This window comes from Bos mutus, chromosome 5 (genome assembly GCF_027580195.1).
Source record: "Bos mutus isolate GX-2022 chromosome 5, NWIPB_WYAK_1.1, whole genome shotgun sequence".
Classification (NCBI taxonomy): Eukaryota; Metazoa; Chordata; class Mammalia; order Artiodactyla; family Bovidae; genus Bos; species Bos mutus.
Window position 1 is genome coordinate 80054278 of NC_091621.1, and position 15114 is coordinate 80069391.

Consider the following 15114-nt stretch of genomic DNA (forward strand, 5'->3'; position numbering starts at 1 on the left):
ATGGAGGGACTGGATCCACGTCTCTTGTGTCTCCTGCATTGGCAGGAAAGTTCTTTATCACTAGTGCCACCTGGGAAGCCCCAAGGAGAATCAAAAAGGGTGTTATTGAAGTTTTCCACTGAAGTGCTCTCTCCATGAAGTCAGTGCGTCACTCTGAAAATGTAAATAGAAGAGCAGATGGCACATAATCCTCTTAGCACTGAGGATTCTGCTCTTTCTTCAAGGTTTCAATCTGCTCCTTCAGAGCAGACTCTGAGTTAAATAAAGATGGGAAACAGGGTGTCCTGAAACCCCAGTGGATCTGAGGACACAATCAGCTGTCAACCCCGTTCCTTCTCCCTATGGCACTTGAGAGCTGAAGATAAGAGGAAGGGTCCTTGCTTTGCTGCTAAGCCCTAGTGGCATTAGTCATGACAGAGCAGCGGCCACTGGCAGACTGCAAATTACAGCCCTCTGCCTCTGCATGTAAACTGTCCCAGTACCACTCAAGAGACCAGGATTGGAAGCTCACATACCAACCCCTTCTTCTAGCCAACAATCTTTTAACTTCTGCCAAGGCTTTTCTCACTAAAACAAAGTTGCTCGGCCTCCAAAAATAACATCTGTTGCTCAGAGTAACATTTTCAAACAACATAATAAACTGTACTTCCAGAAAATATACACTCTGTGCTTCCCTGAGGGTCCTCACAGAATGGATGATGTGGGATTCTGGGCTCCCTCCTTCCACACACGCACTGTCTACCCTTGGGCAACTGGTTTTGTTGTCACGGGTGGTGCTACGAGTTACCATGGGAAGGTGTCTCCATCTGCAGCATGCAAGGACCAGAGACGCTTTAAATAACAGTCCTACCCAGATTTGTGATGTAGGCTTTCACAAGTAGAACCTTTTTTTTCCCCAAACCCAGGTTATGGTGCCCTGGAGTTAGTATCAGGGAGACCCAAGAAGTTTAAACAAATAGCAATAACCATAACACTCCCAGCTTGTACATTTTTAGATTCCTTGCAAATTAACTCTGGTTTCAGGGATCAGCTAACCCCATCACTCCAACCCCACAGGATTCATCTGCAATTTGCTCATCTTAGACTATTATCCTCTCCATCTCTCCCTGTCAGTCTTTTTGAGATAGAAGGACGTGCTTGGATCACAGTCTGCTCCATGACTATACTGAGCTGCCCTGATCATCTCCTCAGTGTAATTACAGGAGCTCTGAGGGAGGATGTGTAAGTGGTAGACAGTCAGCACCACTGGAGATCATGCAAGACACTCATTTCTGTATGCACAGGGTGGAGAAGGCCTTAGACCCATGAGGACCCTATCATTTGCAGTCTGTCAAATGTAGACTGTCATTTGTAGTCTGGGCGAAAATTCCAAAGACACTTCTATTATTATCAACCTCTTCTGCCTTGGAAGAACCCTACTCCACCTCCCCACGACAAAGCCTGACTCTTTTGAAGCAGTTGTTTTCAAAGTTCAGAATCACTAGGATCACCTGCTGGGGTTGTCATCTAGATTCCTGGACCTCCAGTTTTAGAGTTTCTGATTTAGTAGGTCTGGGGTGGTACCTGAGAACTTGCGTTTCCAAGACAATGCTGACATTTGTGTTCCAAGGACCACACATTGAGAATCACATTCTTCAGGGCCAGCATCTGTCAGCTCAGTTCAGGTCAGTCACTCAGTCATGTCCGACTCTGCGACCCCAGGGACTGCAGCACACCAGGCTTCCCTGTCCATCACCAACTCGCAGAGCTTACTCAAACTCACGTGCTGGTATCCAAAATCACTTTTTAAATGTGCCTCAAAAATAGGCAGTCTCGTGAGTTGATTCTGATGGCACCTAGCATAGAAGAAAGCACATTTAAAAATGTAGAAGATGAGGCTTCCCTGGTGGCTCAGTGGTGAAGACTCTGCCCGCCAATGGAGGAGACATGGGTTCTGTCCCTGCACCGCAACTATTGAGCCTGTGCTCTTGAGCCTGGAAATCTCAACTATTGAGCCCACGTGCCTTAGAGCCCATTCTCCACAATAGAAACCATTGCTTTCAAATGGTCAAAGGCTTTCAGATGGGCAACACAGATTTACAATTTGTCCTTTGAAAGTCTTATAAGAGTTAGGCCTTGAGAGAAGGTAAGGTCCCTTTTAGATCTGTTTTCCCCTTCATTATACTTGCAAGTTTGGCTTATGATTGCTTCCCATCCATTAAAGTGAAAGTGAAAGTGAAGTCGTTCAGTTGTGTCTGACTCTTTGTGACCCCATGGACTGTAGCCTACCATGCTCCTCCATCCATGGGATTTTCCAGGCAAGAGTACTGGATTGGGTGGCCATTTCCTTCTCCAGAGGATCTTCCCCACCCAGGGATCAAACCTGGGTCTCCTGCACTGTAGGCAGACACTTTACTGTCTGAGCCACCAGGGAAGCCCATCCATTAATAATTAACCAATTAAGCTCTTAGCCTTTCTTGTTGTCACACTCAGAGCTCCAAGGCTCCACTGTACACAACAAAATGTGTACAGTTCCTAATTTCCTAAAAAGGCTACATTTCCTGAAATTTACGTGCTCTTTTTCATTCTCAGTATTAATGACATGGCTGTGTCCCTCTAGCTTCAATCACCCACTATTAACCAGAGTGAAGTGTAAGCACAGTCCAACCTCTGCCTCACTTGGTCCACCTGCCTGACTATCCAGTGAGCAGCTCAGCAGAGTACATGTCCTCTTCTGAATCTAAAGACAGCCTCTATCCAGCTTTAATGCCCATTGGTTCCAAAACCCAGAGAAGCCCTTGACCTCCCAGACATTTTTCCACTGTAAAGTGGAGCCAATAATCAGTGCCTGGACTACTTCACTGTGCGGCTTTGATGATCAAAATAAGAATGAGATAACAAGAGTGACTGCATTTTGGAAACTTGTGTTAGAAAACAGCAAGGTTTCCTTCTTCTTGGTGTTGTGTTACAGGTGCCCTGTATTCACAGTGATGGATTGTTAGTTCGCCCTGGTCCCTGTTCATAGTGAGCAGTTTCTCAAATGTATGCCTGGATTCTGATGAGAGAGGATGATGGCTCCACACTCACTGACCATCACAGCAGTGCTGACATTTCTTTGCTGTGGTATGAGTAATAAAGTCACATTCAGATACATGGTCCCTCTCAGCTCTTAAATCCCTGTACAGTTATAATATGATTTCCTCCACTTTACAGATGGATAAACAAACATACAGATTCTTATTGTCTTCCCAAGCATACAGTAAGGAGCAGAACCCAGTCCTCTCAAAAAGTCCATGGTCTTTCTGTCACTAAGATGCTTTTCTTATGGGAAACCACATTTAAATAATTAAAGAACAGGTAGGTAGGTAGATAGATAGGTGATAGGTAGATAGATAAATAATGGATGGGCAGATAGACAGATAGCCAACCAAAGGGTGTGATTCATCCATATACTAAAGTTTTCTCCTTTGTTTGTGAAGAAAATTACTTTAATGACTTTTGGGATGAAATAGTTTGACTTAGTTTCTAGCATTTTTTAAGGTACACTTTCTGGAGTTGTAGGCTTTAGGATCATGGTTATTAAGTACATTTCACAAACATGGAGGGGCCAGTGCCTCCAATCTTTGAGTGCAATAGATCGGTCTGAAGGCTAGATTCTAGTGTAACTTTTGGTCACCGACCCTTGTTCTGAATGAACGTGTTTTGTAGAAGAGACAACGAACAGCCACAAGGGATCCCAAAGCAGGAAAGTAAGACAAGAGAATGGGAGTTACCTCTGATTTGCCAGAGAAATGAGCCATAAGCCCAAATTTTGATCTATAATGCCCAAAGCAGTGTGGTTTAAATGGTTTCAGCTCATGACAGGTTCAATGTGTGCCAGCCTATAAAGACAGATCTGTAACATTTCTTTCAGCTAGAAAGCGCTCCCTTGAAATGTGTGCAGAATTTTATTTTTATGAGTTCCTAGCCAGGCATTCATGTAACAGCAATTCTTTACCTATACTAAACTTCCTCTTTTAATGACTAATCCACACTCCTTTTAGATAGCAGGAGGTGGGAACATTAACAGAATGTAGACATAAGCAATGAAACAAGGAGGGCACACACCAAGACATCATCCATCTAAATGTGTGGTAGAGAGAGCGAGAGAGGGGGATCTCAATGCAGGAATTCTGAGACCAGATATTAAGACTCAGATTGCACAGTGTTTTGTATTTTTAATCTTTGTAAACCCCACCAAATATAAAGTAAGACATAAACATACAAAAATGGCCATTATGACTGAATTCAACAACTCTAATGATAATCAAGACTTTGGACCACTTTAACACAAAAACACAATTTTATTTAAATAAAATTTATGTTCTAAATCATTTAAAAATAAATATTAAAAGAGTGAACCCTAACATAAACTTGGGTGACTTGATATGTCACTGTAGGCTCACTAATTATAACAAATACACCCTCTGGTGTGGGATGTTGAAACTGGGGAGGCAGGAGGGACAGTAGAAATTAACATGGGAACTCTCCATACTGTCCATTCAGTTTAGCTATGAATGTAAAACTGCTCTAAAACACAGTCTATTGTAAAAAAGAAATAGTCTTCACTTTTAAGGTGCACTTTCTGGAGTCATAAGTTTTAGGACCATAGTACATTTCTTAAACATGCAGGGGCCAATGCTTCTGATCTCTAAGTGCAATATGTCTGAAGGCTAGATTCTAGTGTAACTTTTGGGCACAGACCTTTGTTCTGAACGAACGTGTTTTGTAGAGCAGACTATGAGCAGCCACAAACTAAGGAAACCTGCAGAATTCTGCAGTGTTAAGGCACTCTAGGTCAAAATGACATTACCAGCTCTCGCTGAAGATAACATAGCTTTCCCATACATGGTGCCTCCTAAATACTTTAGCTCCCCAAAGAGAAAATGACCCTAAACAATCATTTTTTTTTTTTTTTTGGCTGCATACTGCATGCAGAAATCTTAGTTCGCCGACCAGGGATTGAGCCCGTGCGCCCTGCACTGGAAGTGCAGTTTGGGAAGTCCCAACAGTCACCTTTTAAAAATATAAATCACTTCCCTAACAACCAGGGGAAACAGAAATTACCTTTTTCTTTTACTATATTTGTGCATATTGTCTGCTCTGCAGACAACTTAAGGGAGCTTTAGAAAAACTCACCTATATGCATAGGTTATTATTGTCTTTGATTTACCAACACAAATTGATGTATTTATTGGCACTCTGAATAGCACAAATGACGATTTTCAGGTCTCTTTGGCTTATGAGGATCACTGCAGCATGATGTTATTATCTTGCTTTGGGATGTGTGCATCCCTCTGTTTGGGAAGCTGTAATCACAGCTGGGAAGCTGTGTGGATTACAACAAACTATGGAAAATTCTTAAAGAGATGGGAATACCAGACCACCTTACCTGCCTCCTGAGAAACCTGTATGCAGGTCAAGAAGCAACAGTTAGAAATGGACATGAAACAATGGACTGGTTCCAAATTGGGAAAGGAGTATGTCAAGGCTGTATTGTTACCCTGCTTATTTAACTTATACACAGAGTACATCACACAAAATGCTAGACTGGATGAAGCACAAGCTGGAATCAAGATTGCTGGAAGAAATATCAACCACCTCAGATATGCAGATGACACCACCCTTATGGTAGAAAGTGAAGAGGAACTAAAGAGCCTCTTGATGAAGATGAAAGAGGAGAGTAAAAAAGCTGGCTTAAAATCCAACAATCAAAAAACGAAGATCATGGCATCCAGTCCCATCACTTCAAAACAGATAGATAGGGAAGCAATGACAGTGACAGACTATTTTCTTGGACTCCAAGATCAATGTGGATGGTGACTGCAGCCATGAAATTAAAAGACACTTGCTCCTTGGAAGAAAAGCTATGATGAACCGAGACAGCATATTAAAAAGCAGAGATATCACTCTGCCGACAAAGATCTGTATAGACAAGTGAAGTGAAGTGAAGTCGCTCAGTCGTGTCTGACTGTTTGCGACCCCATGGACTGTAGCCCACCAGGCTCCTCCATCCATGGAATTTTCTAGGCAAGAGTACTGGAGTGGGTTGCTATTTCCTTCTCCATAGACAATGTTGTGGCTTTTCCAGTAGTCATGTACGGATGTGAGAGTTGGACCATAAAGAAGGCTGAGTGCTGAAGAATTGAAGCTTTCAAACTGTGGTGCTGGAGAAGACCCTTGAGAATCCCTTGGACTGCAAGGATATTGAACCAGGCAACCCTAAAGGAAATCAACCCTAAATATTCATTGGAAAGACTGATGCTGAAGCTAAAGCTCCAATGCTTTGGCTATCTGAGGTGAACAGCCAACTCATTGGAAAAGACCCTGATGCCAGGAAAGTTTGAGGGTAAGAGGAGAAAGAGGCGACAGAGGACAAGATGATTGGATAGCATTATCGACTCAACAGACACGAGTTTAAGCAAACTCCAAGAGATAGTGAAGATCAGGGAAGCCTGGTGTGCTTCAGTCCATGGAGTCACAAAGAATCAGACTTGACTGAGTGACTGAACAACAACAACAATCAGAGCTGGTGACTAGAGCTGATTTGGGGCCTTCTTGCTGCATATGTGTGAATTAATACCATTATTTTTTACTCCGCTTTGTGGTCTTCTGTTTTTTCCCCACATATCTAGACCTTGAGCTTATAGTACTTATATAGGAGATATTTAACAAATATTTTAATTAAAAGACTAATGAAATAAATGATGAATAAATGCCAGATGAGTTCAGAGACCAAATTTGCATGATTTACAGGGTTTATGTAAGAATGGCAAATAAGGCTGGCCATTGGAACCGAGAAAGGGTTCTCAGTGGGGCACGAACACTGAGAAACAGTGAAAGCAAGAAAGCACACTTCAGTAAAACTGTGATTAGGAGTGATGATGAGTCAAAATAAGTATTTAATAGACACACTGACAACACTTGCACCTTGGAAGAAAAACTATGACCAACCTAGACAGCATATTAAAAAGCAGATACATTACTTTGCCAACAAAAGTCCGTCTAGTCAAAGCTATGGTTTTTCCAGTGGTCATGTATGGATGAGAGTTGGACTATAAGGACAGCTGAGCACCAAAGAATTGATGGCTTTGAACTGTGGTGTTGGAGAAGACTCTTGAGAGTCCCTTGGACTGCAAGGAGATCCAACCAGTCCATCCTAAAGAACATCAGTCTGAATATTCATTGGAAGGACTGATGCTGAAGCTGAAATTCCAATACTTTGGTCACCTGATGGGAAGGACTGACTCACTGGAAAAGACCCTGATGCTGGGAAACATTGAGAGCAGGAGGAGAAGGGGACGACAGAGGATGAGATGGTTGGATGGCATCACTGACTCCATGGACATGAGTTTGAGCAAGCTCTGGGAGTTGGTGATAGACAGGGAAGCCTGGCATGCTGCAGTCCATGGGGTCATAAAGAGTTGGACAAGACTGAATGACTGAACTGATAACTAATACTGTTATAAACATTCACTTGTATGATTCTATGTAAACACATGTTTTATTTTTATTTATTGGGTGGGTATATAGCTAGAAGAGAAAGAGAAGGAAATGGCAACCCACTCCAATATTCTTGCCTAGAGAATCCTGTGGACAGAGAAGCCTGGTGGGCTGTTGTCTATGGGGTCATGCAGAGACAGACATGACTGAAGCAACTTGGCATAGCTAGAAGACTTGCTTGACCATAATAGTAACTCTTTGTTTAACATTTTGAGGAATTGTCATTTTTTTCCCCAAAGGGCTACACCATTTTACACACCTATCAGCACTTTTTGAGAATCCCAACTTAAAGTTGGGATTGACATCCTTGTCAATATTTATCATTGTCTGTTTTTCATCACAGCCATTTTAGTGAGTACAAAGTGATATCTCATTGTTGGTTTTGATTTTCATTTCCTTAATGGCTAATGACATTGAGCATCTCTTTGTGTACTTATTGTTCATTGTATATCTTCCAGGGAGAAATGTCTATTCAAACCCTCTATTCATTTTTAATTTGGGTTATTCATCTTTTTTATCATTTAGTATAAAGCTTGTTTATAAAATTCTGGATATAAGTCCCTTATCAGATATTTGACTTGGATGTACTTTCTCACACACTGAGTTGTTTTTTCACTTTCTTTGTAATGTCCTTTGATGCATGAAAAATAGTTAATTTTGGTGAAGTCAAACATATCTATTTTTTCCTTTTGTAGCTTGTGTTTACATCTCACAAACCCAAAGTCATAAATACTATTATTCTTTTTTCTTCTAAAAATTTATAGGTTCAGCTCTTATGTTTAGATTTATGATCCATTTTGAGTTAGAAATGTTATATGGTGTGGTACATGGCCACATTGATTCTTTTACATGTGTATATTAACTTGTCACAAAACCATTGTTGGTAAGACTATCCTTTCATCATTCAATTGTCTTGATCCTTCAGTCAAATATTAATTGGTCATAAATATGGATTTACTTCTGGGCTGTCAATTCTGTTCCATATTTCTATGCTTATGCCAGTGGCATACTTTCTTGATTATTGTAGTTTTGTAATCTGGGGATATGAGTCGCCAATTTTGTTCCTCTTTATCAAGATTGTTTAGCTACTCTAGATTCATTAAATTTCCATATGAATTTTAGGACCAAGTTAAAAATTTCAGCAAAAATAAGCCTTCCAACCTTTTCTATCAGGCTGTCTCTGTGTTTTGGGACACAACTTCAAGGTCTGGGCAGTCAGTTTATGACTCTGCCTCAGACTTCATTTTCTGCTTGCACAGAGCTTTAGGATCAGCCACACATGAGAGACTGAGGCCCTCTCAGGTCTTTTCTGAGCATGCATATAGTTGTACACGAGTCCAACCTTCCAGATCCCCAGGAACACTACAGACTTTTCAAAACCTCCTGTGAATGTCACATTTCCCTTATCTTCTTCCTTTTTATGTTCCTAGTCAAGCTCATTTGTCTGTGATGTTAAACAATCACTACTGATTTTTTTTTTTTTTCTGACAAATGCCCTGGAGATAGGGTTTTTTTTTCTCCAGCAGGTGTCCTGAGTCTGATCAAATAACAACATCCTGAATTGGGCTTTTCCCCAGACTGTGAGAAAAGTCAAACAGGGACAATGCTCTCTAGGTAGAACTTTCTGTGGGGCTCCAAACCTGACCTGCCTGTCCCTCCAGTGACTCTGAGCCTGCCGTTTTTCACAGTTACACGGTTGTGACACTGCTGTCCAAGGTCACTGTGCAGAGCTGGGAAAAGAGTGATAAAAGAGTAGATCGACCAAGTTAAAATGCCACAAACCCTATAGTTCTTAAGGTTCAGTATTTTCTTCCTGAATAAACTATTCTCAGATTGTTACAAGACTTTAGCTAATTTCTTGTGGTCTAAAATCGTTAATTTTGATGGTTTTGCCAGTGTTTTCATTGCTTGTTTGGGAAGGTGAATTTACAGAGGTCTTCATCTGGCCACTCCATGAGTCTCCTACCATTATTCATATTTAAAGACAAATGTAATTCAATTGAAACTTTTCATACAGTATAAGTAGTTTTTGATCTTTGTTTTCATATAATTTAGGAGATTACATGTAGTTCAAAGTTCACGAATTTATGACATATGGCATAAACATAAATTTTCCAACTTTTTCCAGTCCCTTCTTCATATCACATGGTTCCTCATATTACAAATAACATTAAATCTCCTATGTAGCCCTCCTTTCTTTTCCCTTATTTTGATTGTGCCTTTGTTGCTGTTGGTACTCAGAACAGAACACAGTATTTCTATGCTGTGTTCAGATCTTTGCAGAACATAGGAGAACTTTTTTGTCTTCCTGTAACAGGTATTATAATTATATTGCTGTTGTTTTTCAGTGTACACACCTGTTTGAGTACATGAACCTGCATAGATTCTTATCAGCTTGAAATAGGACACTGAAAAATGAAAATTGTAAAACATATGCTGAAAAAGTTAGTTTTTCACTATTGAAGGTCAGGAACATTGCAGTTTGAAAATGGTCAGAAGGCTAACGGTCAGAATGCTGACACATATCTTTCAAACTGCCTACCATGATGAATAACTACTTTAGGAAATAATGGAAAGAAAAAATTCCACCCATCTTTCATGATTATAAGGATATAATTTAAAATACCAGCACACACAAAATTTTACTTGGTACTTTCTTTTGTGTTCTTTAAAGATATTTTAATTGTTTTATTTTAAATCCTAGATTAATCTAGTTTCTTCTTCCATTGGGAAATGCATTGCCTTAGAACACTTTTCTAATAATATTTGATCTTTCAAAAAAATAACTCACTCCCATTAACTAACTGGGCTTCCTAGGTGGCTTAGTGGTAAAGAATCTGCCTGCCAATGCAGGAGATGCAGGAGACATGGGTTCGATCCCTGGATCAGGAAGATCCTCTGGAGAAGGAAATGGCAACCGACTCCAGTATTCTTGCCTGCAAAATCCCATGGACATAGGAGCCTGATGGGCTACAGTCCATGAAGTCACAAAGAGTTGGACACGACTAAGCACACACACATTAACTAATTACCCCTTACACCCCTTAAGTACGAACAATACAAACAAAAAGGGTAAACATATTTACTTGACTACTATCTTTCTGATATCTTACTAAAATGTTATCATAATGTATGAAAATGATTTTCCTTAAAATGTCATCACTCAATTTTTCTACATCTAAATGCTATACAGGTGTGTATAATCTTTTCATTTACTTTCAAATCAATTTAAGAGTATATTTTGACATGATCACTTCTAATTTCTTAAAAACTTTAACATTCATATAGAAAAACTCTCCCTCTATAATTTAGCCAATTTGTTTACGAATTTCTTCTGTAATTCATACCACTGCTTACTGTGCATGCTAAGTTGCTTCAGTCGTGTCCGACTCTTTATGGCCCCATGGACTGTAGCCCACCAGGCTCCTCTGCCCACAGGATTCTCCAGGCAGGAATACTGGAGTGGGTTGCCATTTCCTCCTCCAGGGGATCATCCTGACTCAGGGATCGAACTCACGTCTCCAGCATGTCCTGCACGGGCAGGAGGGTTCTTTACCACTAGAGCCACCTGCGAAGAGAGCACCTCGAAGTGCATGTCTTTCTAGTAAGTCCAAAGTCTCCATGTTTGACCATTAAAGGCAGCAAAAATAATCACAGTACTTCAGAATTAAAGGCAACTGTCCGCTTAAAGGAGCATTTTTATCAGTCTCACAGCCTACAAACACATTGACTACAGCTGAAAATCTAGAGAGGCCAAATACACACACACACACACACACACACACACACACACACACACACAAAGTCCCTTACACACAAACTTCAATTTATGGACTTTCAAAGATGTCAACATAGGTTTGCATGTCCAATCACGTAAGTTAGTTCACGTGTCTCGTGTCCACACACTGTCCTGTGTGTGCATCTTCAAGTGGTTGTGCTTTTGTGTACTTTACTGACTGTACTGTATAGAGTACAGTGGTACAGGATCTCTATTTCAAGCCCAAAATGTCCGGAAACAAGCCTAAAAGCAGCGGTGAGGTGGCTGGTACAGTACTACCTCAACTCACTGGGTTGTTTTTTCAAGAGGGTAGATAGAATTGAAACCATCAAGGAACCAGAACCTGTGCCATCAACGTCAGGTGTGAGTGAAATCGCAGCTTGCCCTCTGTCTCATATCACTGATGATCCTTCAGCTCTGCCGTCTCCCACCTCCTCCCACCTCCGTCAGTAACTCTTCCTGCCTGTTCACTCGCTGCCAGCCCTTGTGTGCCAGTTGCTGTCCTGTACTATTGTACTTTTCAAAGTACTATAAGGTTAAAAATGTTTTTTTTTTTAAATTTTTGTGCTTGTTTACGTATTTGTGTGAAAAGTATTATAAACCTACACAGTACAGGCTATATAGCCAATTGTGTTAGTTGGGTACCTAGGCTAATTTTGGTTGGATTTACAAACAAACTGGACTTATGATTGTGCTCTCGGAATGGAACTCATTTTTATATAAGGGACTTACTATATATATTATTATATTATATATATTATTATATATAATTATTACATGTATTATAATATATTATATATATTATTATATTATAAAGACAGAACCTATATGAAGGACATGAGGAATAAAGATGCAAAAGACATAGGAGGCTAAAATTGTGATGTCTCTTGATTCCACCTCTTTTCTATTTTTATCATCTATTATTTTTGCTGCTTAAAAACATGATATCACACTTTACTGTTTGTTGTATTAACCAGAAACTCAGAGCCCAAAGAACAAAGGGAGCTGGAAGCATATATTTAGACATTTGCATGCTATCATTTCCAGATTTGCCTTTTTCAGTATTTTTCCCAAAATATTTAAAAGCCCTTCCCTGGATGACTGAGGAAACAGAGTTCACATTTTTAATGCTAAATTAGAGCAAGGAAGGGGAAAGCCTAATGGTATAAAGGACAGATACTCTGCAGTATCTTGTATTTTGACTATGTGTTAAGAACTTGATTCTACAATATAAAAGATTTAAGAGTAGCTTTAAGCTCTTTAGAAATTTACTGATGACATTCTTCCTATTATTTCAACCATTCTTCTGACTGAAGTTTGTATTTTCCCACTCCATTTAAAATGACATTCTTGGGTTTTCTACAATATTTATTGTTACATATTTGAAGGATTATAGTAAAAATATGAAGACTGGGACCTTGGCAGTAGTGAATAGGCTTGATCTATACTCTGAAAAGAATATCAGAAATGATTGATATAGTATCAAGGAAAGTACCCAAAACAATATCCATCTATTTCTTTTCTTTTTTTTTTCATCAATTTTACAGCCTGTTTTATTTGGGGAGAGAATATGCTTTGGATTCATATTTGAGTTCCAAGTTCTCTTGCCATGTGATCTTATACAAGTTATGTATTATATTTGAGCATTAATTTTCTCATCTGTAAAATATGGATAACAAAACCTGATGTGAGGGCCAAATCATAAACATAAATTAAATGATTGCATTGAAACAAAAGTTTGACTCCTACAAACCCCAGGACATTCATCCAGGACATGTACACTGCAACATTCTCCAGATTCCTCTGTGTTTTAGAGATTAGGTATAGGGATCAACCCTTGTTGTTCAGTTGCTCAGTCGTATCTGAGTCTTCAAAACTCCATGGATTGTAGCATGCCAGGCTTCCATGTCCTTCACCATCTCCCGGAGTTTGCTCAAACTTATGTCCATTGAGCTGGTGATGACATCCAACCATCTCATCTTCTGCCGTCTCCTCCTGCCCTCAATCTTTCCAAGCATCAGTGAGTTGGCTTTTCCAGTGAGTTGGCTCTTTGCATCAGGTGGCCAGAGTATTGAAGCTTCAGCATCAGTCCTTCCAATGAATATTCAGAGCTGGTTTCCTTTAGGATTAACTAGCTTGATCTCCTTGCTGTCCAATGGACTCTCAAGAGTCTTCTCCACCACCAGTTTGAAAGCATTAATTCTTTGGGGCTCAGCCTTCTTTATGGTCCATCTCTCACATCCATACATGAGTACTGGAAAAACCATAGCTTTTACTATAAGGACTTTTGTTGACCAAGTGATGTCTCTGCTTTTAAAGATGTGAAAAAAAAAAATAGCCTTTACTGAAGAGGCTCTGTAAATAACTGTGTGCTTTTCTAGAGTTACAGAAATCAGGTCAACTCTTTTATCTCAGTTATAAGACGTGAATACCTACAGTGAAAGTTTCTTAACTATTTACTAAAAGTTCATGTTGAAATTATAACTTTAATTTCTTTAGTTGGTGTGTTGCCTAAAACATAATCATTTCCCCATGTCCCAGTTAAATGAAGATTTTGGACATCAGAGATATAAAAGGAAAAGAAATAACAGGAAGGGAAGAGAGAGAGCAAGCAAGAATGTGTAATTATATGGGGTGAGGGGATGAGGAAGAAAGTAAGCATGAGTGTGTGTGTGTGTGTGTATGTGTGTGTGTGTGTGTGTAGTGAGGAGTGGCTGAGGGTGGCTGCTGTTGTTGTCTTGTCACTAAAGAGTGTCCAACTCTTTGCAACCCCATGGACTGTAGCCTACCAGTCTCCTATTTCCATGAGATTTCCCAGGCAAGAATACTGGAGTGGGTTGCCATTCCTTCTCCAGGGAATCTTCCTGACCCAGGGATCCAATCCTCGGCTCTTGCACTGACAGGTGGATTCTTTACCACTGAGCCACCACAGAAGCTCATGAGGGTGGCTACTACTTAGCTATCCTGGGACCAAATTAAACTCTTCTATTGTCAGAGTTAAATTTGTATTATATTAATTAAATTCAATTGCTTCTAAAGACAGCAGTGATTTTCTCTTACCTGATCAGCCATAACTTTTTTGCAATCTCAAAGGCAGTTTAGAAGGGAAGGATTTTCAAAACCAGTGTAATCTGGAGCAAGGCTGAAAGCTAGGGCTAGGCACTATTTTTATCTAACTATTAATAAATTGAACTGTAGAACTGCATTAAGGTCTCTGCTAGCAATCCCTGTTCAAGCCAGGATGAGAGTTCTGTACCTGGTTGAAAGCAACCTTCTGTCCCACCATATTTCAGTTCAATGTATAGATTTTGTGAATTTCCATTAAAAAAAATTGAAGTGTCTGGCTGATTCCCCTGAATGCATTAGCTTCCAAATTTAGGTTGCCTCTTTCTCCAAAAATTTGTTAGGAAACATTTGCTTGCTGCCATGTAACATCCCCAAATATCAAGACATTAAGAGATGTGTGAGAAAATGCCTACGAGTTTTCTTATTCCAATTGCCATCTCTGAAAGTCACAACAGAGTGACTCATGGCTTTTCATGGAGAAAATTACCGATCAACAGAGAAAGCTAAATGAGGCACTGAGGGATACAGTGTGGGCAGCTGCAATTCTGGTCATGCTTTCTTGCAGCTTCTCCACCACACAGCAGGAGCTTCGAAAGATCGTGTCTGGAAGCACATAGAACAGCACTTCCCAAGCTTGGACCAGATCATCAGGGTCAGTGGCCAGGCCAAAGTTGTAATGAAAAGCAGATGGGTTGAGTTTAGTAGTTGGGGAAGAAGAAAGAAGAGACAAGAAATTCACCCACATGAAC

General features: G+C 40.1%; 1 protein-coding gene across 3 annotated transcripts in view; it reads right to left on the bottom strand.

Annotated features, from left to right (window-relative positions):
• Positions 1 to 15114, bottom strand: part of RERG (RAS like estrogen regulated growth inhibitor) — a 133688-nt gene that overhangs the window by 56914 nt on the left and 61660 nt on the right. Inside the window, exon 2 of one of the 3 annotated variants that reach the window (XM_070371142.1) lies at positions 1564 to 1835. The exons of the other annotated variants lie outside the window; for them this stretch is intronic. Coding sequence (XP_070227243.1) covers positions 1564 to 1597 — 34 coding nt within the window. The 5' untranslated portion in view covers positions 1598 to 1835. The remainder of the gene's footprint in view (positions 1 to 1563; positions 1836 to 15114) is intronic. 3 annotated transcript variants of the gene reach the window in all.